This window comes from Nyctibius grandis, chromosome 1 (assembly GCF_013368605.1).
Source record: "Nyctibius grandis isolate bNycGra1 chromosome 1, bNycGra1.pri, whole genome shotgun sequence".
Taxonomy (NCBI): domain Eukaryota; kingdom Metazoa; phylum Chordata; class Aves; order Nyctibiiformes; family Nyctibiidae; genus Nyctibius; species Nyctibius grandis.
The window spans coordinates 37,336,706-37,357,675 of NC_090658.1; the positions used below are offsets into that span (position 1 = coordinate 37,336,706).

Genomic DNA, 20,970 nt, shown 5'->3' on the forward strand with positions numbered 1-20,970 from the left:
AGAGTCTAGTGAAGCAATTGCTAACACCATCCTCTGGAGAGCACAGCTGTTGTCTTCATGTTGGCGATCGTATTTCCATACATGCAAAAAATGATCAGAATTCTAATAGTGATCCAAACCCGCTTCTGAAATGCACAGAACAGTACATATGAACTAACTTAAATGAACTGTAGTTTAAAAGGAAGGAAGGCAGTATGGGGGGGGGAAAGAAATATTTTTTACTTTAAGTACTTTTTTCATTATTTGTCTGTTTGCTGTGAATTTTAAATGCTTCATTTATTGTTAAGTTAACCATTTAATTAATGGCCTATTATAGCTCTAGGGTCCTTCCTTAACATTTTGCGAGCTCATGGGTCTTCGGATTTTCGTCAAAGTCGGAGATTTACTACCTCAAGCAGAACCTCTGTAGCAATTATTCTAGCTTTGGGTGGGTTTAATTTTTATTTATTCTCAGCGGTGTCTGTGTAACAAACAAAATGTAACTAGCAAAAGTAGTAAAGGCTCAGTACTCCTGAATTTAAAAAAATGGGGTTTGTTTGTTGGCTACCATTGAAACATAAACCTTTAAGTTTTTTTACTTTTTTGTTTTTTACTTTTTTGTTTTACTTTTTTGTTACATTTATGCTCTTATGACATTGGGAAAAAAAGGGGGGGAAGAACCTCTACTAAGTATTTAGGATTAATTTTTTTAGTCAACACCAATTTAGTAATCCAGGTTTTATAGGGTCTTCACACTCAAGACATTGAGTGTCTTTTTGTACAGACTCAAATTTTCAGTTCTGCTGATTACATATACCAAAGCCTACATATATCTTGTTTTCCACACAGACAGTTGCATATGCAGTAAACAATGAAAACATTTGCTTTTAATAACTGTTACTCTTATCCTGATTTTTAATAGATCCCAGACTCTATTTCTGCAAATGTGTCTACATAGTCTGAGTGGGAAAACGCTCACTGTGACAGGGCCCCGTGTCTCACTCCTCTGGGTGGAAGTTAAGCAGGTGCCTTTCTTCTGCAGGGCTTTGATTGTTCAGTGCGGTTAACAACTTCCACTAAGGACCTTGTAATCTTCCCTCCCCCCTCTTTGAATGGCATCTTTTGCACTAGGGATCTTTTTACATCATTTTGTTAACCATTCTTGTTTTTTCTTTTTTCAGACAGGAAGTGAAAAATCTGACGGCAGTTCTACATTTAGTGAATATAGTAATTCCTCTCGAGTGCCATTTGAGTCTGACTCGGAGTAAGTTGAGTTCGCTGCCAATGTGATAACAAAATGTATTTATTAATTTTAGAGGGTCATGTGATCTGGTTCTAAAGAAAATCTGTCATAGTTTCTTTATTGCAGTATAATGCCATTTATTTTGAGCTTATATTTCTTAGACTTCAAAGCAAAATCTGTTGTACTTGTGCAATTTTGAGTTCTTACAGGTTAGCTTATAATAATTTTAGAGCTTTCTGATATATTGATATTTTGCCATGAGTAGTTCTTTCAGAAGCATTTTTACTGTGATGTAAATGGAATAACCTACCTCATTCAGTAGCATTGTTTCATGCCATTTTTAACACTCATTTTCCTATTGTGACACTCTCATGAACTCACTATATTCAATTTCAGTACTTCTCTGTGCTCCACTTTCTGCTTTCTTCTCTATTTTTTTCCTCTTTAATTCTCCATAAATCTTCATTTCCACCAAAGGGAAAATTTGCTTAGCAAAAGAAAATGAACGTGCATGAAGTTTCATTTGTGATTTGGGAACCCTACATCAAGCCTTTTGTGTCCAGCCCTTAATTTGACTGTAGTGCCACTACCACTTCTTTGATGTCCTTTGTGCGACTGTAAAGCAATCTGAATAAAGCAATAAAGCAATAAAGCAATCAGCTAAACTGAGGAAGTGTGGTCTGGATGATCGGGTAGTGAGGTGGATTGTGAACTGGCTGAAGGAAAGAAGCCAGAGAGTGGTGGTCAATGGGACAGAGTCCAGTTGGAGCCCTGTGTCTAGCGGAGTCCCTCAAGGGTCAGTACTGGGACCAGTTCTATTCAATATATTCATTAATGACTTGGATGAGGGAATAGAGTGCACTGTCAGCAAGTTCGCTGATGACACCAAACTGGGAGGAGTGGCTGACGCGCCGGAAGGCTGCGCAGCCATTCAGAGAGACCTGGACAGGCTGGAGAGTTGGGCGGGGAGAAACTTAATGAAATATAACAAGGGCAAGTGTAGAGTCCTGCATCTGGGCAAGAACAACCCCATGTACCAGTACAAGTTGGGGACAGATCTGTTGGAGACCAGCGCAGGGGAAAGGGACCTGGGGGTCCTAGTGGACAGCAGGATGACCATGAGCCAGCAGTGTGCTCTTGTGGCCAAGAAGGCTAATGGCATCCTGGGGTGTATTAGAAGGGGTGTGGTTAGCAGGTCAAGAGAGGTTCTCCTTCCCCTCTACTCTGCCCTGGTGAGGCCGCATCTGGAATATTGTGTCCAGTTCTGGGCCCCTCAGTTCAAGAAGGACAGGGAACTGCTAGAGAGAGTCCGAGGGAGCTGGGTCTCTTTAGCTTAGAGAAGAGGAGACTGAGGGGTGACCTCATTAATGTTTATAAATATGTAAAAGGCAAGTGTCATGAGGATGGAGCCAGGCTCTTCTCAGTGACATCCCTTGACAGGACAAGGGGCAATGGGTGCAAGCTGGAACACAGGAGGTTCCACTTAAATATGAGGAAAAACTTCTTTACGGTGAGGGTGACCGAACACTGGAACAGGCTGCCCAGAGAGGTTGTGGAGTCTCCTTCTCTGGAGACATTCAAAACCCGCCTGGACGCGTTCCTGTGTGATATGGTCTAGGCAATCCTGCTCCGGCAGGGGGATTGGACTAGATGATCTTTCGAGGTCCCTTCCAATCCCTAACATTCTGTGATTCTGTGATTCTGTGATTCTGTGATACGTACAATGCTAGAGGTGGCTGCACTGCCTTGAAATAAACATCTGTATTTAACCTATTTAATTAAAGGACATAATAGAATATATATCATATAGATATCTAGATATCATGATATCGTATCATAGAAATAGAGGAGCATATTACAAAATGTTGTTTTATTAGCTTTCCAGCATAAAGCTTTGTAGTTTAAATCAGTCATGATTGTTAACACTTTTTCAGGTTTTGCTTTGAAAACCAGTGTATTTTTTTTATGCTTCTTTTTTTCTTGTGGCAATCATTTTATTTATGATTGTGTTACTTTCACCTAAAACTAGTCTACTATTTTTCAGTAACAGCAGTATTTGCTTTGAAGACTCACTTGCAAAGTTTGTAGAAAAAATGAAAGACATGGCAGTATGTGAAAAGCCTGCACCTTCTCAGGTATAGTGTGAAAACAGTCTTCCTCATAATTACATTTTAGACCCTAAATAGGGCAAGCTTCTTGTCAGAGTGTAGCATCACTTTGTTCCTTTATCCACTAATCACTAGAACACACATGCATTTTTCCTAAGAATATTCAGTACTTTCTTACTGTTAACCATTAGTCATTTACTTCTTTACTGTGGACCTAGTTTATGTACTGTTGACCAAATGGGCAGTACTCCCAAGAAAAGGGATCAAACAAACTAAGCTCATATTTTTCTGTGGGAAGAATGCTGATGTCATGCAGAGCATACGTGAAAAATTTTAAGATATGGCTTCATTTGTATTACATTGTTTATATAAGGTATGAACACATTTATAGACAATTCCTAGATGCATTCTCAGACACATTTTAAACTAAGTACAGTGAAAATACTCGGGATGTCTCAGTTAGGCTTTTTTCTCTTTTTCATGTAGAGAGACGCACAAAATTCTGCCCTGAAATCCAAAAGGTATGTGTTTATTTCTATGTTGCTATCTCCCATAAACTATATTGCAAACCACTTTAGTGTTTCTATTCTAGCAAAGAAATGCCACTATCGGGAGGTACATTTCTTTTCTCTTGTCACGTATTAGAAAAATGGCTCACTATAAGTTTTGCTTTTATCCTTGTTAAAGAAAATTGGCAGCTAATTTTGATAATGCAAGAAAAAAGGAAGAGGAAAAAAATATGTCAGATTCAGATGAAAGCTTGCCAGATTTGGACACAAATACCAGTGAGGAGAACAAAAGTCCGCAGACCGTGAATAAACAGTAAGAAGGATTTTTTTAAAATAAGATTTGTATGGCAATTACAGTATGCAGTGGTCTAGATTTATTTGTTTATTTATAATAGAATGTGGGAAAATACTCCTGTAAAAATAACTTTCAAAGATACTTGGTATTTGAGATACTATTTTTTTTTCTGGAAATTTCAAATATAGTATAGTAACTGACATGCAATGATATTTAATGCTTACAACCAAAAGTCATTTGTGTGAAGATGTGAAGGTAATTACCCTACGTCCTTTCAAGGGTCAGTTTCCCTTGTTGTTTTTAATCTTCAGGACTATGATTTAGGCCTGTATAGGTGTTGAGTGATCCCCGTAGAATGATATTTCAGCAGATGTATTAGATCTGTCAGGATCATTTTTATATCTTGTAAATTTAATGTTAGGTATACTTAAGTTATATATCTTTTTTTTTTTTTTAAGTTTTCTTAAGAATTTTAAAAATATAGAGCCTATTGGTGAAGGTGGTTTTGGGAATGTTTTCAAAGCCACAGCAAACCTTGATGACAGAACATGTGCAGTCAAACGAGTTCCCTTCACAAAGTACGTACTGTATTTTTACTTCTGCTTTTTATTTTAGGACAACCTTAATCAAGATTTTAGTAGTTTGTTTTGTCTTTTTAATAATCCTAGGAGCATTTAAGCAATTTTCATTATTAATTGTCCATTCTTTCTGGTAAACTGTTTTCTTTATTTCTAAGTGAAGCTGAAAATGGCATGCAACTTTGTTGATTTTTGCAGGCACTGGAATAATTTCACCTGCAGCTATAAAAAAGTAGATTTGTTAAGTTCTGCTTTCCCTGAACACAGTAGTGCTCTAGTTATTAATATTGAAAAATGTGTTTTAAGAAAACTTGCTGATTAATAAAACATTGAAAGCAGGAATGTTACTTTTGACAGGTTACATGAAAAATTTACATATCAGTAATGTGTAATGACTATAATTGGGGAAAATAGAGAAAAATAAAAGTAATACATTTTGTGGTTTGTAATTGGAAAATGCTTTATATCTGACCCATGTAGTCATTATTCTCACACTGTGTTACTTGTCCTTTATAAATCTCAACAGAAAATTATCTTTTTTTTTTTTTTAAAAAAGTGATTTTCTGTAACCAGTACCTAGTGGAGTATTGTATCAGCAGATGAAAAACTTGAATTTCTTTTAGATAATCTATTCAAAAAGTTTCAAGTTGTTGGAAGATACTTGTCCCTTACATTGTGTAACTGCCCTTCTAATTCTTGTGTTCTTCACAAATCTATGTCATTTGTATTGCAATCCTGAGAACTATACTAAAAAAAAAACCATTCTACTGATTCTCCAAATAAAGACTGCTGGTCTGCTGATGGGTTTGAACTTACTTCACTAGGCAACGTTACAACAAGTGCAGGCCAAATTTAGTATAGTTCTTCATGAGTATTTACACTGACTTCATAAAGGTGAAAAGAAAACATGGGTGTTTGCTACATTGTCTTTGGCTACCTAATGTAATTACACATTGCAACTATCTGCTTTTTTCAGCTTTTTTTGAGTGGGGCTTTAATTTCTAATATGGTTAAAACACTTTTGCACTCTGAATAACTGAGCAGATGAAAGAAAACCCACAGAATTTGTAACTACAATTTTGAACTTGTATGAAGGAGAATATTATGTTCTTTTTCTCAATTATTGTAAAACTATCTGTATACTGCTACTTGATAGCATGTCTTTTGCTTCACTTAGTATTAAATTTTTATAGGGAAATGCCATTTGGGTTTTTTTTTCTTTTTTTTTTTCCCCTTCCAAATAGGAACGTAAAGCGTGAAGTAAAAGAACTTGCAAGACTTGACCATGAAAACATAGTGCAGTATTACGGTTGCTGGAGAGGGCATGACTATGTAACTTATCCAGGCTCAAGGTAACTACAAGATAGTAGTGTGCACTCACAAACTTGTTTGCCATAGTGAATTTTGTGTTCTAGAAAGGCAGGCTAATGATTATATGTATAATTCATTATACAAATACAAATGCATACATACTTACATACTTACTTACATACTTAGTATTAGGAAAAAAGGCACAGTACTTTTCAGCAGCAGGTTATATATAATTAGGTATATTTATATCTTCTTTTCCTTGATGAATAAGACAGATACATTATGTCACTTTATCTTGCTCCTCTCTCTTAATATACAGAACTTGCTGAATCTATAGAGGAGTGTAAGAAAGCAGGACTCAAAATTTGGGGCTAGAATTAACAACAAAGACTAAAAAATTGTCTGGCAGTTGGCTGCCAAATTCCTGATCAGAAGTTTCCTTTTTTTAATAAGTACTGGTCAGCCAGTAGCTCTCATAGATTTAATTATTTCTTTAAGGTAGCATTTTAACCATGATGCCTGAAACAGTTTCGGTTGTTGAGAACAGAAATACAAAATGAAATGCTCTTTCATTTAGAGGTAGTCTTTCAACACTAAGACTTCTGGGAAGACAGTGGTGAGAGCTTCACTCATAAATTAGGTTATTAAGTTTTCAAAGCTTCTGTGGTAAGCTTTTTTTCACTAGCTGGTTGCCACACTTACCTAGAGCCATAAAATATTAATGGCTTCAAAATTATGGTTGGCATGATATCTGTCCAGTGTGCTCAGTAAATGAGGAATAAAATGAGAGAAAAAAGTCTTGTGTCAAAACCCAACCATTAATATGTTGGAGTTTCACTATCACTTATGCATTTTGTATTGAACAGTGATTGGGTAAAAGAGGAAAAAAAAGTCCTCAGAGCTGAGGTCCCAGCCTGGAATTCCACTTAGTGCCCTGGCCTCAAGGCTACAGAGAATCCCCAGCCACTTAATGCTTGTTCTTTCAGTGCCTCAGGCAGCTTTATCCCAGGGCACTCATATCTCACAGTGCAAGTAGGAAAAAGTGATGCTTTCTGCTCTTCCTGTTGTCCTTCCCCTCACCAGCTCCAGCCTCAGCCTATCATATGGGCTGATGGGAAGGGAACTCTTCTGGAAAGTGTGAGGCTGTCAGGCAGGCAAATATATTTCATCTAGATTTCTAGCTCTCACAAGGGTTTCTCTAACTCGCAGACTGATGTCAAATATGGTCACCACACTACCTTCTTTAAGGGACAAAGGTTGAAAGAATGTGATTGTTCTGGGTAGGAGAGAAAGGCCAGTGCTGTGTTTGTTGAGCAGAACAGAGAATACCTGCCAGGGACTTGCAGCGGTTCCTAGAGGAGCAAGATGGGAGCCAAGGACAGTGCTATGTCTTCCTGTATAGGACATGCCTCTAGATATGAGGGGAGGAGAATTTGAGCACTCAGAAAACTTTCAGCATGAAGAAAGAAACAAGCAAAACGTTAGGAATATTTCAGGGGCATGTAGCAACTGAGCAGGGATTCTTTGGTTTGCAGTTATAGATTTATTTATATTGAGTACAAATTGGTCTTCTATGTTTTTTTAAAATCAAGGGACTTCCAGGCTTTGTTTTGGGGAACTCCAAAAATAATAATAATTAAAAAAAAAGGTTTTTTAAAGAAGAGGAGCCCGAGAATCATTGATGGCTTGCAAGGAATTGTATCTTGCCAATTTCAATATGGTATATAATTTTCTTTTGCAGGAAGAAGTCAGACACAGAAGTTTGTCTTTTCATCCAAATGGAATTATGTGAACAAGGGACATTGGAAAACTGGATTGAAAAGAATAGACAAGACCGAAAGTATCGTGAGATGGCACAAAACAAATTTTTACAAATACTGGAAGGAGTGAAATACCTTCATTCTGCAGGGTTAATTCATCGAGACCTCAAGGTAAATAGGATAGGTAATTTAAAAAAAAAAAAAAGATAAAAATAGTACTTACTGGAATTTCAGAAAATGTTAAATTGTTCCCGTCTTTGTTTAGTCTATTATGTACCCTAGTAGTGTGCCTCTTCTGATATTGCTAGTGATTAATTTTTTTTAGGAACTGTCTGGACTTCATCCTAAAATCAGAAGGTAAACTGGAGGATCTCAGAATGCAGTAGTTCAAAACATCAGTAGTCATCAGTTTTAACAGGCATTTGCAGTGTATTATGTGTCACTGGGTCACAAAACTGCCTACTGGAAAAAGAAATGCTAAATTTACTTGGTGATAAAATAATTAAAGGAGGTGAAAAGTTGAGTCTAGGAAGTTTGCTCTTGCCATATTGTAAAGGGATATTTTATCCTCATACATACTGTGATAATAGCATACTCTAGTTGCTTTTGTATCATGTATGCATACGAATATCTGAATGCTACTTTTTGGGATAGAATTTCGCTCTACCAAGTGCACAATCATAAAAAGATTTGATTTCAGTATAAAGATTATAAAGGACAAAGTTGCAAGCCTTCAGGGATTCCTATGCCAGCTATAATGTTGCTTAGAGAGTTTTAAATTACTCGCTTTGTGAAGAAGTCATTAGTATGGTGGTGTTCCTAAAAAAGGCTGTAGTGGGTCGCATTAAATGTCAATCTAGGATGCTGTTCTCCTCGTATAGTGGTTAATTCCAAACACCTAGAGAGATTTAGAGCTGAGAGATGATACAGTGATGATGTCCTTGATGCCTATTCCCTTCCTCTCAAGACCTCCAGTAACCTGAAGTTTATGGACTTCTTGAGCCAGAGATTGAAATCTTTTGCATTTTGCATTTACAGTGTAGTTCCAGATCATGTTCACTGCCCACTCATAGAATCTTGTCTTATGGACAAATACATTCATATCTTCTAGAGCTTTTCTATCAGGCTTATTGCTACAATACTGGAATGAACCACAAATACACACTTGTTATTTGCCCTAGATGCCCGGGAAAAAAAGAGGCCTAATAAGTGCTTGCTCTCCTCACCCATTAATTCTTAGCTCTTCCCACTCTATGTGCTTTGTATTTTCTTGCTCCTTTAGTCCTACTTTATTTTCATCTCAGCTCAATCTCCTACTTTTCCCTATTCCTATGAATCTGCTGCCCCAGTCCCTTATCCATGGCATCTAGCTGTAAGCTGCTTCCAGGTCCTATTGCTAACTTGCCTGTCTGCATTTGAATTTAGGAACTTTTCTCCCCACTTTGATCTCCTGTCAACTTAGATGCTTGGCCATCTGAGATTTCCGTGTCCCAGAATCAAAGCTTCAGGATAGGTTCAAGATGAGATGAATCCCATTTGTGCCTGGTATGAACAGAGTCTTCAAATAGTGTAGCCAGGTATAGGTACTGTATTAAATGTGTGTGGACATGGTCAAACGAACAGAACTGCATTGGGCATTCTTGACACAAAGATCTCTTCCTGTTAAATATTTGACCTTACAGTCCACTGGAGCTTCTTTGAGTAAAAGATAGCATGAGGCTATCAGAAACATAGTTTATCTTCTTTGGGAAACACCATCCAAGCATATATAATTATATTTTTAGTTGCTTATGACTTTGTTGAACTCAAAAATGGGAAGTTCAATGGAACCTTAGAAGTGTTACTGTGAAATGCCTGTAGTAAGCCCTAACTCTGCAACTGACTTAGTACAGACAATCCTGCCGTGCCTAGGAGAAACTATGATTTGAGTGGAATTCCATGTGAGCCTACATGCTTTGCCCAAGTGTATCAAATCTCAAGGCTAGGACTGAAGACTAAAAAGCACTTATGGATATGAAATGTTATATGCACAATTTATTTGAAGAGCATTAAAGCATGATACAGTTATGACTGAGCTAGTGGAAGAAAATGTTGCAGTTACTGTGCCATGTACTACTGTCAATTTAGTTTGTGTTTTTAAAAATTAATTGAACTTTTTCCTCTTTCCCACCCCATCAGTTTCTTAATGCTCACTTCTGTGAACAATTATCAAATTTTATGGGGATCACTTCTGTGGCTGATTATGTTTGACGATAAACCTTGGTCATATGGTGATTTTTTTTTTTTAAATATATATATAGCCTCAGAATATATTCATATCACGTGAAGATAAAATAAAAATAGGCGACTTCGGTCTTGTAACTTCTGTGGCATATGGGACTCTGACTGAGAACAGAGGAACAAAATCATATATGGCACCAGAACAGGTAATTATCCTGCTATATTAGTGTCTTTGTAACTAGATATGCATTATAAACTCAGCATTGGATGTTCTCAATCCTAATCTCAGTACTAAACCAAGTTGCCTGAAGTTCCCTGGTATGACTGTATACAGGGATAATTGTATTCTGGAGAAAGCAAGTGGGGTGATTTTATTTTGCTGGGCTAACCTACAGGGTCGGACACTGTGTGCTCTAAGGAATGCTCTTGCAAAACTAGGCTGCCAGCCATGTAGTTCAATTTGAATTTAGGACCTCTGTTAACTGTGGCATTTGCGTCCTTCTATTTGTTTCATTACTTGTGACAGAGAGATATTGGCATGCCTTATCTGTATAGATCTGCAGAAGTCTTAATTTCAGTGTGTTTAATGTGATATAATAGTCACTATTTAACAGGTCTGTAGCAAAAGGGTTAACAAACAATACGAAGATCAAGTAGGGCCAGTCCTTGGAGCCTGGGGGTGGTAATCTTTACTGACTTCAAATTTTGCTTTAAGAAGTGCTGTCCAGTTGGATTTGATGCCTATATTCTTGTTCTAATCTTTGTAGTTCGGAGACAAATATGGAAAGGAAGTAGATATTTATGCACTGGGATTAATTTGGTTTGAAATCCTTTCAGCATTCGGTTGTCGTCATGAGAAAAGTTTGGTATGTGATCTTTAAAAAGAAAGTCTGTCATTGTTTTGCTTTGCTGCTGGTATTGCATGCTGATTGCATGCTAGAAGGAATCTGTATATCTAGAGTACTGTCTCTATTTACATTTTCCCCTTGATTCATTTCTGTAAGGCCCGTAAGTCCTCATACCTCGGTTGAAATGTAATAACTGAAGTAAAGAAATATTACTGGTTTTATTTCACTTACATCCTACTGACATACACATTAAAGCCTGAGCATGCTAAAGAATAATGTCTAGCAAAAAATATTTCAAGTTTCTGATAAATCTTTTTGTTTGATCAGAATACTTGAAGGGAATATTTTTCTAATTTTAGAAAATAGGAATTATGAATGGGAGAGTTTTGTCTCTGCCACACTCTTGTCTTCACTGCACAGTGGAGCAAGAACAAAGTTTCTATCAAGCCAAAACACTTGCAGTTTTCCAAAATTAAAACAAAAGTGATCTGGAATATGTAGCCTTAATTGAAAAAGATCCTACTCCAAAAAGAAAACCAGTGTTACTTAAGCTTTTTTTGAAAAGGTCTCTTTTCTGTGTCTTCTGCTTTTTCTTGGTGCTTTGCACATTGATTAGTGTGACGGCTCGCATGCTCAAACCTACATATTTGTAGGACAGCGATGTAGCTGCTCTGTATCTTGTCTGAAGTAATTGTAAGAAGATATATGTACATGGTTGGACCCAGAAGCTCCTCAACAGTTAGCCTGGTCCTTTTGCCAGTATGAGAAAACCACACCAATGTGTCTGCTTGACTCGCAGGTTCACCTTGGCTCTGTTTAGCTACCTTGTCGTATTTTCTAAGACATCTTGTTCCTGCTCACATCTGACTGTGCAAGTGTGTCCACAGTCCCACGGTGCTTACAGTCAAAAGGGCAAGACCAATTATTTAGTCTTGTTTCCTTAAAGCATGAAGATCTTGTGTTGTAGGCAGGTGGGGAAGTCATGTGGATGGAAAGTCCTAGGATGGTCTTCAGTGGCTCCATCAGCTTAAAAAATAATTTCACTTAATGGAGCAGGAGAAACTCTGTTGTGTAGTACTGGCAAGCCCTGCTGAAAGAACATAATGCAAAAGCAAAGCTGATGATTATGAGCTGAGTAACTGGTTTAGCTGATGATCACCAGCAGGTAGGGTCACAGGCCTAAAGCTACTACTGAAGAGTAGGGAAAAAGCTTGAAGTTCATGGGAGTTGTTGTTTTACTGGATACTGGTTACAAGGGCTTTCTAAGCCAGGCTATAGCCTCCATGAGACTAGCTGCTGATTCAGGAGGCATAGCTAAGCATGCAAGAATATGACTGTCATCTTCAGGCACATACTATACTAGTTAACAGGAAAGTTCATTAAGTGGACTGCTCTGTTTACTCAGAAAACGACATCATCTGGAAAAAAATAGTTGTTACCCAGAGTTTCTGAAAGCATATAATTAGAAGTCCTCTGTGTTAGCTGCTTTGAACTCCACATAGCATTTTCTGCAGTGACATAGAAATAAGTGTGTGGTACTGAACAAGGTAAAAGGGAGGAAACACCCCTGCTTGGCTTGCAAACAATAATATCCAAAATAGGAAATTTAGTTGTCTTGCACTTTTTTTAAATGTGGTAAGAGGATATAAAACCACTACTTTTAAATTAAGGAAAAAAGGATAATGGTTCTGAAATAGAGAGGATTGCTGAAACAAACACATCATTGTAGACTGTGAAGCTTTTAAGCTTAAAAAGGGACAACAGTTGATGAAAAGACCATAAAACCAAAACAAAGTACAACTAAATGGGAAAAACTGCCAAACTGTTTACAGCTACTTTCTTTTTGAAGCCTTACCTTTTTTGTAGATTTGTATTTTCCTAATTACTTCAGTAAATTATATGGGTCAAAGTGAGATGCAAAATATAATCAATGAAAATATACTGAAACTGTTCTCTATGAATTTCAGGTATGGGATGATGCTAGAGAAGGTGAACTTTCAAAGAACTTCACCAAACGATTTCCAGCACAGGTATGGGATTTTAATACGTTATTTCAGTTACTTTATGTAGTCATAAAAATAATTTATTGACATTTCATTTCTTTTTGCAGGCACCCATAATCAAAAAGATGCTTTCAAGAGACCCTTCAGGAAGATACTCTGCGTCTGAAATACTTGACTTTTTAAAGTCTGTTGATAAAGGCAACTCATATAAAACTTGCACTCAGTAACTGCTCTTTTAAAAGACTTTCAGAGTGTGTTTAAGTCCAGAGTTTGATGTCTGTTGAAACTAAGGAAATAACAGTAAATGTTAGAAACAACATTAAGACTTAGGGTATGTCTTTTCCTTGGTGTTTTGCCTTCCTGCCATTGAGGAGCTCATCAGCCAAAAGGGTCACATCACCACTCACGCCCATCATCTGCAGACCAAGACAGCGTACTTCTGCAAGCAAGCACTTCCGACTTTTACCTGGAAACACAGGTTGTGGATGAGCTGAACTATATTGTACAATAAGTACAGGAACCTAGTCCTTGTCTCCTAGAAGATTAAGCTGATGTGGTACTAACTGGCCTGTGGCAAATCCCCGTATGCATGCTCTTAACATGTGCTGCCTCCATTATCAGTTGAGGTTATCTATTGCTTTCCATGGAAGAAGTGCTGTCTTGTGATATGTGACTCAAACCTTTCTGATTTGTTCAGTGATGTTTATAATAATTACTAGAACACTCTCATTAATACCAAGAGTAATTTTGGTAGAAAAGATACTAGGAATAGGTGTGAGTTGTTATTCACTGAATTTCAGTTCTGAAAGAAGGTGAACTTTCTTATCTCTACACACCTGTTGAACACCTAGCACCTTCAGTGCTCTAGAATTTAAAAACACATACTTTTAAAGTAAGCATTCCCTGAGAATTTAAATGTTAAGCATTCACCTTCTAGGAAATCTAGTTTAGATTTTTTTCTAAACTTTTGAAAACTTTAGGGTTTTTTTTTATCTTAAAGGAATACTTAAGGTGCTGTTAATATAGGAAATCTCCAGAATTTCCTCAGTAGTAATCATTTTAAATCCTGTGCTGAGAGAGCACCTTAAACATTCTCTTCATACTGCTAGGTTTTAATCCCTTATTGTAATACTGAGGCATGCCTAACCCTTAACAAGTGTCTAGAATACCTCAGATGCCCTTAACTGTCAGCCCCACAAAACGTAACAGCAGTTTGCTTGTTATTCTTTAGTTATATACTTCAAAGAGTTCAGACCTCCCTGGTCTGGAAGAATTGTGTGTGTGCTGGTGGGGAGCAGGGAGAAAAGGCAGGCACATTAGTCCTTCAGATGCTTGTCTTTCAGCTGTATCTTGTCAAACTATTCACTGCCGTGGAGCCCACATACCTCCATAAAGGCATATGAACAGAGATTTCTGAGCAGAAAAATACGTATGATGTGTAGTAAAGTACTATATGCTTTTTCTGAAATGTTAAATGGATTAAAAGTGGGTGCTTGGTTAAAAGGAATAATATAAATGAATGCACAGTAATTTTTATATTCTTATGGGAATTATTGCTGATGTGCTGCAAGTATTTGTTGCTAAATAAGAATCTGATTTTACATCCTTTTGTAAGGCTTGAAGTTGTTGTTTTTCTCCATATCAGGAATCACAAATGCATAGAGCATTTCACTATTCTGGACTAATTAGTATTTCTTTTCAGTGGTCAAGATCTAGGAGAAATTATATCCGGATACTAGTTCCACTTCCTCTTCCCTTTCACCCATAAAACTACTCTTGTAATATGAAAATTGATATGTTACGAACTTTGGCTGAATATCCTCCACAGTTCTTGGACAAAGCACCCATAATACCGTTACCTTCTTACTGTTAAGTAATATTGAGCTTGTCCCAGTAGTTTTTGATACTTTTTTTTCCGCAGTATTTGTATACTTCAGCAGTACCTTTCTATTAGTGACTGTTTACAGTAGCAACTGCTGTTCCCTAAAAATAAAAGGTCTATTAGAATGTATTTTTTATATAAATAAAAAAACCCCAACAACATGATGTTGTACTATTTAGTTATGCAAAATATGCACCTTTACATATAACAGAATATTGGTTCAAATAATGTCACTGTAATGTTTCACAAGTTTTTTTTTCCCCACCAGGTCTAAGATAGTAAGGAAAAAAGTCTGATGTTTAGCCATCTGCGTAAAGACGAAAAAAACCTGCCTAACACATTATACAATAGAGTAACTAGCCAATATTTATTCCCTTACTCAAACTTGAATTTTATTATTAGCTGATATTGTTCAGCTGGGCAGGGCATAACCAAAGACTGTGGAAGACTTAACCTGCCTCTCAATTACGGTAGTTCAATTATAAATGCAAAGTTTTAATTCCTATTAAATTGTGCATCAAGCAGAAAACCTGTAAGATGCTTCAGAAATGTGAGTTTAACCCGTTAACATAACTATTCTTCTGCATACTTTGGTGTGAATTCTTCGGTATTGCATAGCTCCAAACCTTCTAAAAGATAGTATGAACTATACATACTTATCTAGGACTCCTTCTTTTAGAAAGGCTTTAGTCATGATCTGCAGCGCTGTCTCCAGGGCAGTTTGAAGATAAATCTTCAGAGTCTACAGGATAAGCAGAGAGAAAGTGAGTAATTCCAGCTCAGAGGAGGGGAAAAAAAAAAGTTGCTAGAATTATTTGAAGAATCCATGTAAAGCAGATTAAATAGAATTCAGGAAGGTTTGCAAGTTATTAACTTTGTTTTACAACAGTGAACACAAAATTCTACCCTCTTTGGTGCAGTGAAACTGGATAGTGTTCTATTACAGAAACACCTGCAAGCTTTTGCAGCTTTTTATGGTACTAGTTTTAATATCTGAATTTTGTTTTCTCAAAACAAAATTAGTATGAATACTAATTCAAATAAATGCCAGTATGGTTGGTTGGGGTTTTTTTTAGGTGAAAAAAAATGGCCTATAATCAAAACAACATCTAAAAATGAGCTTATAATCAAAACATACAAAGCTTTGTGCAAAAACCAGCAGCCTGGAAGGAAAATTTTCTATGTAGATTTAAAAGACTGCAGTAAGAGAAACATAAAGGATATATTATGTATTGTACTATTTGAGTCTAGCTGCATAAGCAAAGTAGAACACTAACAAGACAGGTTTACTCTCACCTTCATAGGTTGTTCCACACCAAATGCAATAAAAGTGTTCTTCTCTCAAATAGGCAGTCAGGATGTGTAGCTTTTCTGATACCTAGAGATACGTACAGATAACGCAACGATCTGGGGCTCATGTGACATAAAGCAGTTTGAGCTACTAGCTTTGCTAAAATAGATTGTTTAACCTTTTACTATGGAAAAGCTACACAATACTGTGGCTCAGCAAGGCATGAAGTTTCCCAAATTTATACCATATGGCACAGGAGTTCAGGATCTCTGGAAAGTTAATGGCTGTTGTTTGCTCATCTTTCTTTCCGGCTAAGAAACCTGCACTGAAGAGAGAGCTAAAAATATTACCTAGCTACCTTATTTCAAGTATTTGATATTTTTCGTGGCATTTTTCACACATAATCATCTCTGCAAAACAAACACGTAAGGCTAACAACAGCTGTGTAATCTAATTCTCAAAAAATGTGAATTTCCAGTTTCCATCTTGAGATAATCTGTGAAGCATTTTCAGATATTACTTAGTGATTCTAAAATTCAGCCTAAGACATGAGATGAGGCATCCAAAATTAAAACTCAAAAGCAAATAACTTTGATCACATACGTGATCTTGCATATGTTGGCTAAGACAAAAATTTTTAGAATTTAATTTCTAGACTACTTTTTCTAAAGATGAACTTCAAAACAGATGAGCAATAAATCAGTCGTTTAATGTTTTATATTCTATTGTGTAACTGCTATAAAAATCACTGCTCTAAGGTTGCAAAGAGGCCATTCACTATGGCTTAGAAAATTACATGTACACGTATATCCTTTATACATGTATGTATGTATACATACATAGTTTTTAAAGGAATATTAAATTTAATTCTGAATCACACCATTAATTTAGTTGCAGAGCTTACACTTAAGTCTGAGCTTGTGCATTCATCTTCCTTATCTTCCTCATCCTTGTTGTCTTCCTCTTCAGGTTCTAGCCAATACCAGGTCTCCTTGGGAACATCAATATCCTTAAATAATGAAGGAATTAAATGAAAATTATCTGCCTTTGTAGGTTTTCTTGTAAGATGCTGGACAAAAATAATTTCTAGCAGGTGAGATGTTAGGTTTTAAAACTTTCCTGTATAGTATATCCAAGAATTACAAAAGCTGCAATGGGAAACTAAGTACAGTGATCCACACAAAGGATTATTCACTTTTCTTAAAACAAGTAAATGCATGCTAACATTAAGTTCTATTCCATCTATGTTCAGTATGTGTAAGGCCACGCAGCAACATAATCTCACACCAAGGCTGTGAACAGATACCCTTTTTTATCAGTTGAAGACATGCTGCCCCAAATTATTTTATCAAGAGATCACACAGTGCTTCCTAATCCACCTCAGGTAACTTTAAAGAAGAGTCAGCAAAGATGATCTAAGTGAATCCAGCCGATTTCGTTTGAAGCAGACTAAGGAGTATCAAACAATCTCAGCAGAACTTGCGGGGTGGTATTAACCTCTAACAGGTTAATAGTGAAAAGAAAAATACTTTAAGTTTTCAAGTGGCAAAAATTTACGGTAGTTCACTGCTATTACCCGTGTTATTCCTTGCAGGTGGAAGGTACTTTGTTTTGGGCTTGTTTTTTGTTTAAATGCTTCTTTGGTGAATCTGCTGATTCCCTCAATGATGATCCCCATCCTTGGGGATACCCAAGAGCTGGCTGAACGTGGTCCTGGACAACCTGCTTTAGATGACCCTGCTTGAGCAGGAGGGTTGGACAAGATGACCTCCAGAGTCCTGTCCAACATCAACCATTCTGTGATGATGCTGCTCCCTCACTTGAGGCAAACAGCACCTTCATTTAGGATGGCCTGACATTGGCTACTGAAAGATATGCAAACAAACAGCTCAAAAGTAACCACAAGAATGCAGGAGCAAAACCAGGTGAGCTCTGATGATGCAAATTAACACGGGTCCTCACATAAGTTACCATGAGGTTGGTGCACACCTTCAAATATCTTCATGGTGAAAACACATACTTTGAAATATCTTAAGGGACTTAAGTGTTGCCAAACATCAAGACTTCAGGCTCGTTATCCCACAATTTTAGAGAACTTGCAAGAACTGAATCACTACTTTGTTTGTAGCCTGTATCTCTAACCTATAAGCCTTCCTTTCAACCCCCAAAAATACGTCTCACTTTTTGCATATCTAATTGCTGGCAGGCCCTCTGGCTTTTTCGGAGGTCCCCTTCCATCTTACGTTCTTCTTGTTTGTTCTTGAATCTTATTCTGTTAAGAAAAAGTAGATAGATAACAGAAGCAAGTAGACAAACAGTGAGATGCATTATAGTCGATAGCTTTTCTAAAATAGAAAATCTAAGATTCTAGCCCGACTAATTCTCTCAGACCAGGACAACGTTGAAGTTAAGAAGCCCTTCTGACATTGTGTCTGCAGGAGCACACATGTATTTCTTGGGAATGATACCTTCAAGACAGTGCTTTTTTTTAATTACACTACACTGAACACTGTTTCTTCACCAGGTTTTCATAAGACATGAAAAAAGTGGTTCACTAAACATCTGCAGAAGATACAGCCTTCCCTAGACTTCCCTTCTCCACATGTAAGTAAATCAGGAGAACATAAAGCCAATAAAGCCTAAACAAATTTACCCCGATTTTTTAAAACCATTGTAGCAACATTGCTCAGGATTATCTGTGGGCCTTACATTAAAAATGATGGTTCTCTAATCTAAAAAGTTGCAAATGACCTGAGAAAAGTTAGTACATATATTGTTTGCAGTTACATTATTTTACCTGAACTGATCTGCGGCTTGTTCATTTGCTTGTTTTTTCATACCGAGTTTTTGTCTATAGTTTTCCAGTTTTTCTTCAGCTTTTCGCTTTTTTAATTCCTCGTGACCAAGCCCACTTCTGCCTATGTAAGTTCAAAAGATGAACGTAAGCAGCTGAGAAGCTCTGATACCCAACTAAGTAAATTAGGAAGTATCACAAACCTGTTTTTATGTTCAGAGGAATAGGTTCAACAATACCTTCTCCTGTGAGGGGAAAAAAAAGTCAATTTAAGAAATCAGGTCTTTCTCAAGCTATGATTTGTGCAGTATATTCAAGCACACAAGCTGCTTTTGCCATTAAATATCTACGTTTTCTTGTGATTTTGTTGCTTGGAAGTTGAGAAATCCCAAATCAGTGTACATTCAGTGCATTACAAATGACCCAGCTGAACTCGAACTCCCTCTCCTTCTTGGCTTGTCTGCTGGATTGCTATATACTTTTTTCAGGACACTACTCAACTGAAAGAAAATGAGTAGCCCTAACCCTTAATAACATACCTGTGATTAAGACTGCTTTGTTACAGCCTTCTGTAGCATTTTTCATTCTAGAATCTCACAACCTGACAAAGATGAAGAATAACAAGAATCTGTTTGGGCCAGTTCATTTGCTGATTGTCTGCTAGAGACACACTGAACTGGCAGGGCAGTTGCTGATGCTTTGTTTTACTGATTTTACTTCATCTATTAAGTCTTCATAAGGGTAGGCCAGTGTATACTACTTCTTCTTCAGAATCCAACTACAAATTCAAAGAGAGAGGTTGACTTTTTTGGAAGACTATCAAAACATCCTTAACGCAATTCCTGTAAGCATGCACATATGGAACTGCATTTACTGAGCAGCAAGTACTGCTGCTTCCCTCGCATCTCTCAACAGCCCACACCATTTTTATTTCAGTTTTTAGAGACTTGCTCTCATCTTTTGTTTTGCCACAACGCATTCACAGTTCACTAATGCTAGGGCTCCCAGAGAGACGTTTATTGACCGTATCTACAAATGAAGTGCCAGCTACAGCCTGTAAAATGTAAAGGTACACCTGAATACAGGCACACACTTCCAGACAGCAACAAGCTTACCGCTTTTGCCAAGGGCCTGTCCGCTCTTGTAGCCCATCTTCTGGAGCAAAGCAAAGCCTTTGTTCTCATTGCCCAATGCACTTTTCAATACCAAGTCACGTCTCTCTTTTTCTTCTTCTTTTATACTCTTTTGTCTGTTCTTCTCATTGGCTTCTTTTTGCTTCTCTTCTTTCTGAATAGCCTCCTTCATCCGCCTCACCATGGGCAAGCCTGGCCTTACATCCTGCCTAAGAGTTAATAATTCCAGTAAATATTAGCACTTCTTTTTTTTTACATATTCTCAATCGCTTAAGAGGGAAAAAAAGAGACACCTACTTACTGAATAAATAAATCAGACATGTAGTCTTCCTCTTCATCTTCCTCCATGTTCAGCACGCACGCCCTGTTCCGCCCCTCGCCTATGAACACCACCAATACGCTTTATCACGCGTTTTCTTTCCCTGCACCTCACCTGAAATGCAGAACTCGCAAAAAAAACCTTACCACTCAGGTCTGCCGCGCTCGGTACGCGGCCGGAGCCTGACGGGGTACGGCGCTGACGGACGGGAACACGTGAACCCGCGGAACGCCAGGCCGGGCCGGGCCGGGCCGGGCCGGGCCGCCCGCTCCCTCCCCCGGGGCACCCGCCCCAGGCTTCACGCCCACCGCGCGTTTGTGCGGGCTCCACTACCGCCGACCCCCGGTGGTCGCGACGCCTCTCAGCCCCCGGAAGCCTTCGCCCGCTGCCAAGGCGCCCGCAAAGCCGCAGCGATGCGGCGAGGGCAGCTGAGCGAACCCCCGCACCCACCCGCCTCCGCTCCGCCCGGCCCGGCGTTCTCGCGGCGCCTGCGCGCCGCCGCTCCCCCGCCCCGCCTCCGGGCGCCTGCGCGCCTGCCGCTTCCTGCTGAGGGGCCGCAGGTGCCTCCGCGCTGCCGAGGTGCGTCGGGGCCGGCGCCGGGCCCTGGGGGCAAAGCTGCCTGTGTGCTCCCTCTCTGCCCCGCCCGTTCCCTCCCTCCCTCCCTCCCTCCCTACCAGCCAGCCGGGCCGAGACACGG

The 20,970-nt window shown here is 38.2% G+C and overlaps 2 protein-coding genes across 10 annotated transcripts in view; one reads left to right on the plus strand and one right to left on the minus strand.

Annotated features, from left to right (window-relative positions):
- EIF2AK2 (eukaryotic translation initiation factor 2 alpha kinase 2) overlaps window positions 1-14,883 on the plus strand; it is a 30,491-nt gene extending 15,608 nt beyond the window's left edge. For both annotated transcript variants that reach the window (XM_068411621.1, XM_068411613.1), the window contains exons 6-16: window positions 1,161-1,243; window positions 3,267-3,357; window positions 3,817-3,851; window positions 4,018-4,152; window positions 4,593-4,712; window positions 5,957-6,064; window positions 7,765-7,954; window positions 10,084-10,209; window positions 10,771-10,869; window positions 12,819-12,881; window positions 12,962-14,883. In XM_068411621.1, coding sequence (XP_068267722.1) covers window positions 1,161-1,243; window positions 3,267-3,357; window positions 3,817-3,851; window positions 4,018-4,152; window positions 4,593-4,712; window positions 5,957-6,064; window positions 7,765-7,954; window positions 10,084-10,209; window positions 10,771-10,869; window positions 12,819-12,881; window positions 12,962-13,081 — 1,170 coding nt within the window. In that variant the 3' untranslated portion in view covers window positions 13,082-14,883. The remainder of the gene's footprint in view (window positions 1-1,160; window positions 1,244-3,266; window positions 3,358-3,816; window positions 3,852-4,017; window positions 4,153-4,592; window positions 4,713-5,956; window positions 6,065-7,764; window positions 7,955-10,083; window positions 10,210-10,770; window positions 10,870-12,818; window positions 12,882-12,961) is intronic.
- GPATCH11 (G-patch domain containing 11) lies at window positions 9,798-20,761 on the minus strand. 8 transcript variants are annotated; one of them, XR_011049107.1, is made up of 11 exons: window positions 20,420-20,715; window positions 20,256-20,334; window positions 19,937-20,163; window positions 19,025-19,066; window positions 18,825-18,945; window positions 18,209-18,299; window positions 16,932-17,036; window positions 16,033-16,114; window positions 15,393-15,478; window positions 14,714-14,837; window positions 11,973-13,320 (listed from the first exon to the last, which is right to left on the minus strand). XR_011049107.1 is itself a non-coding variant. In XM_068411687.1 (10 exons), the coding sequence occupies exons 2-9, from the start codon at window positions 20,290-20,292 to the stop codon at window positions 15,423-15,425; spliced, it is 765 nt and encodes a 254-aa protein (XP_068267788.1). In that variant the 5' UTR covers window positions 20,293-20,334; window positions 20,724-20,761; the 3' UTR covers window positions 9,798-11,941; window positions 15,393-15,422. The 8 variants fall into 8 exon arrangements, 7 of the variants coding, with proteins under 7 accessions (XP_068267788.1, XP_068267770.1, XP_068267761.1 ...); XM_068411687.1 differs by lacking the exons at window positions 11,973-13,320; window positions 14,714-14,837; window positions 20,420-20,715 and adding exons at window positions 9,798-11,941; window positions 20,724-20,761 and having other exon boundaries at window positions 20,252-20,334; XM_068411669.1 differs by lacking the exons at window positions 11,973-13,320; window positions 14,714-14,837; window positions 20,420-20,715 and adding exons at window positions 9,798-11,941; window positions 20,724-20,757.
- Between the last annotated feature and the right edge of the window lie 209 nt (window positions 20,762-20,970).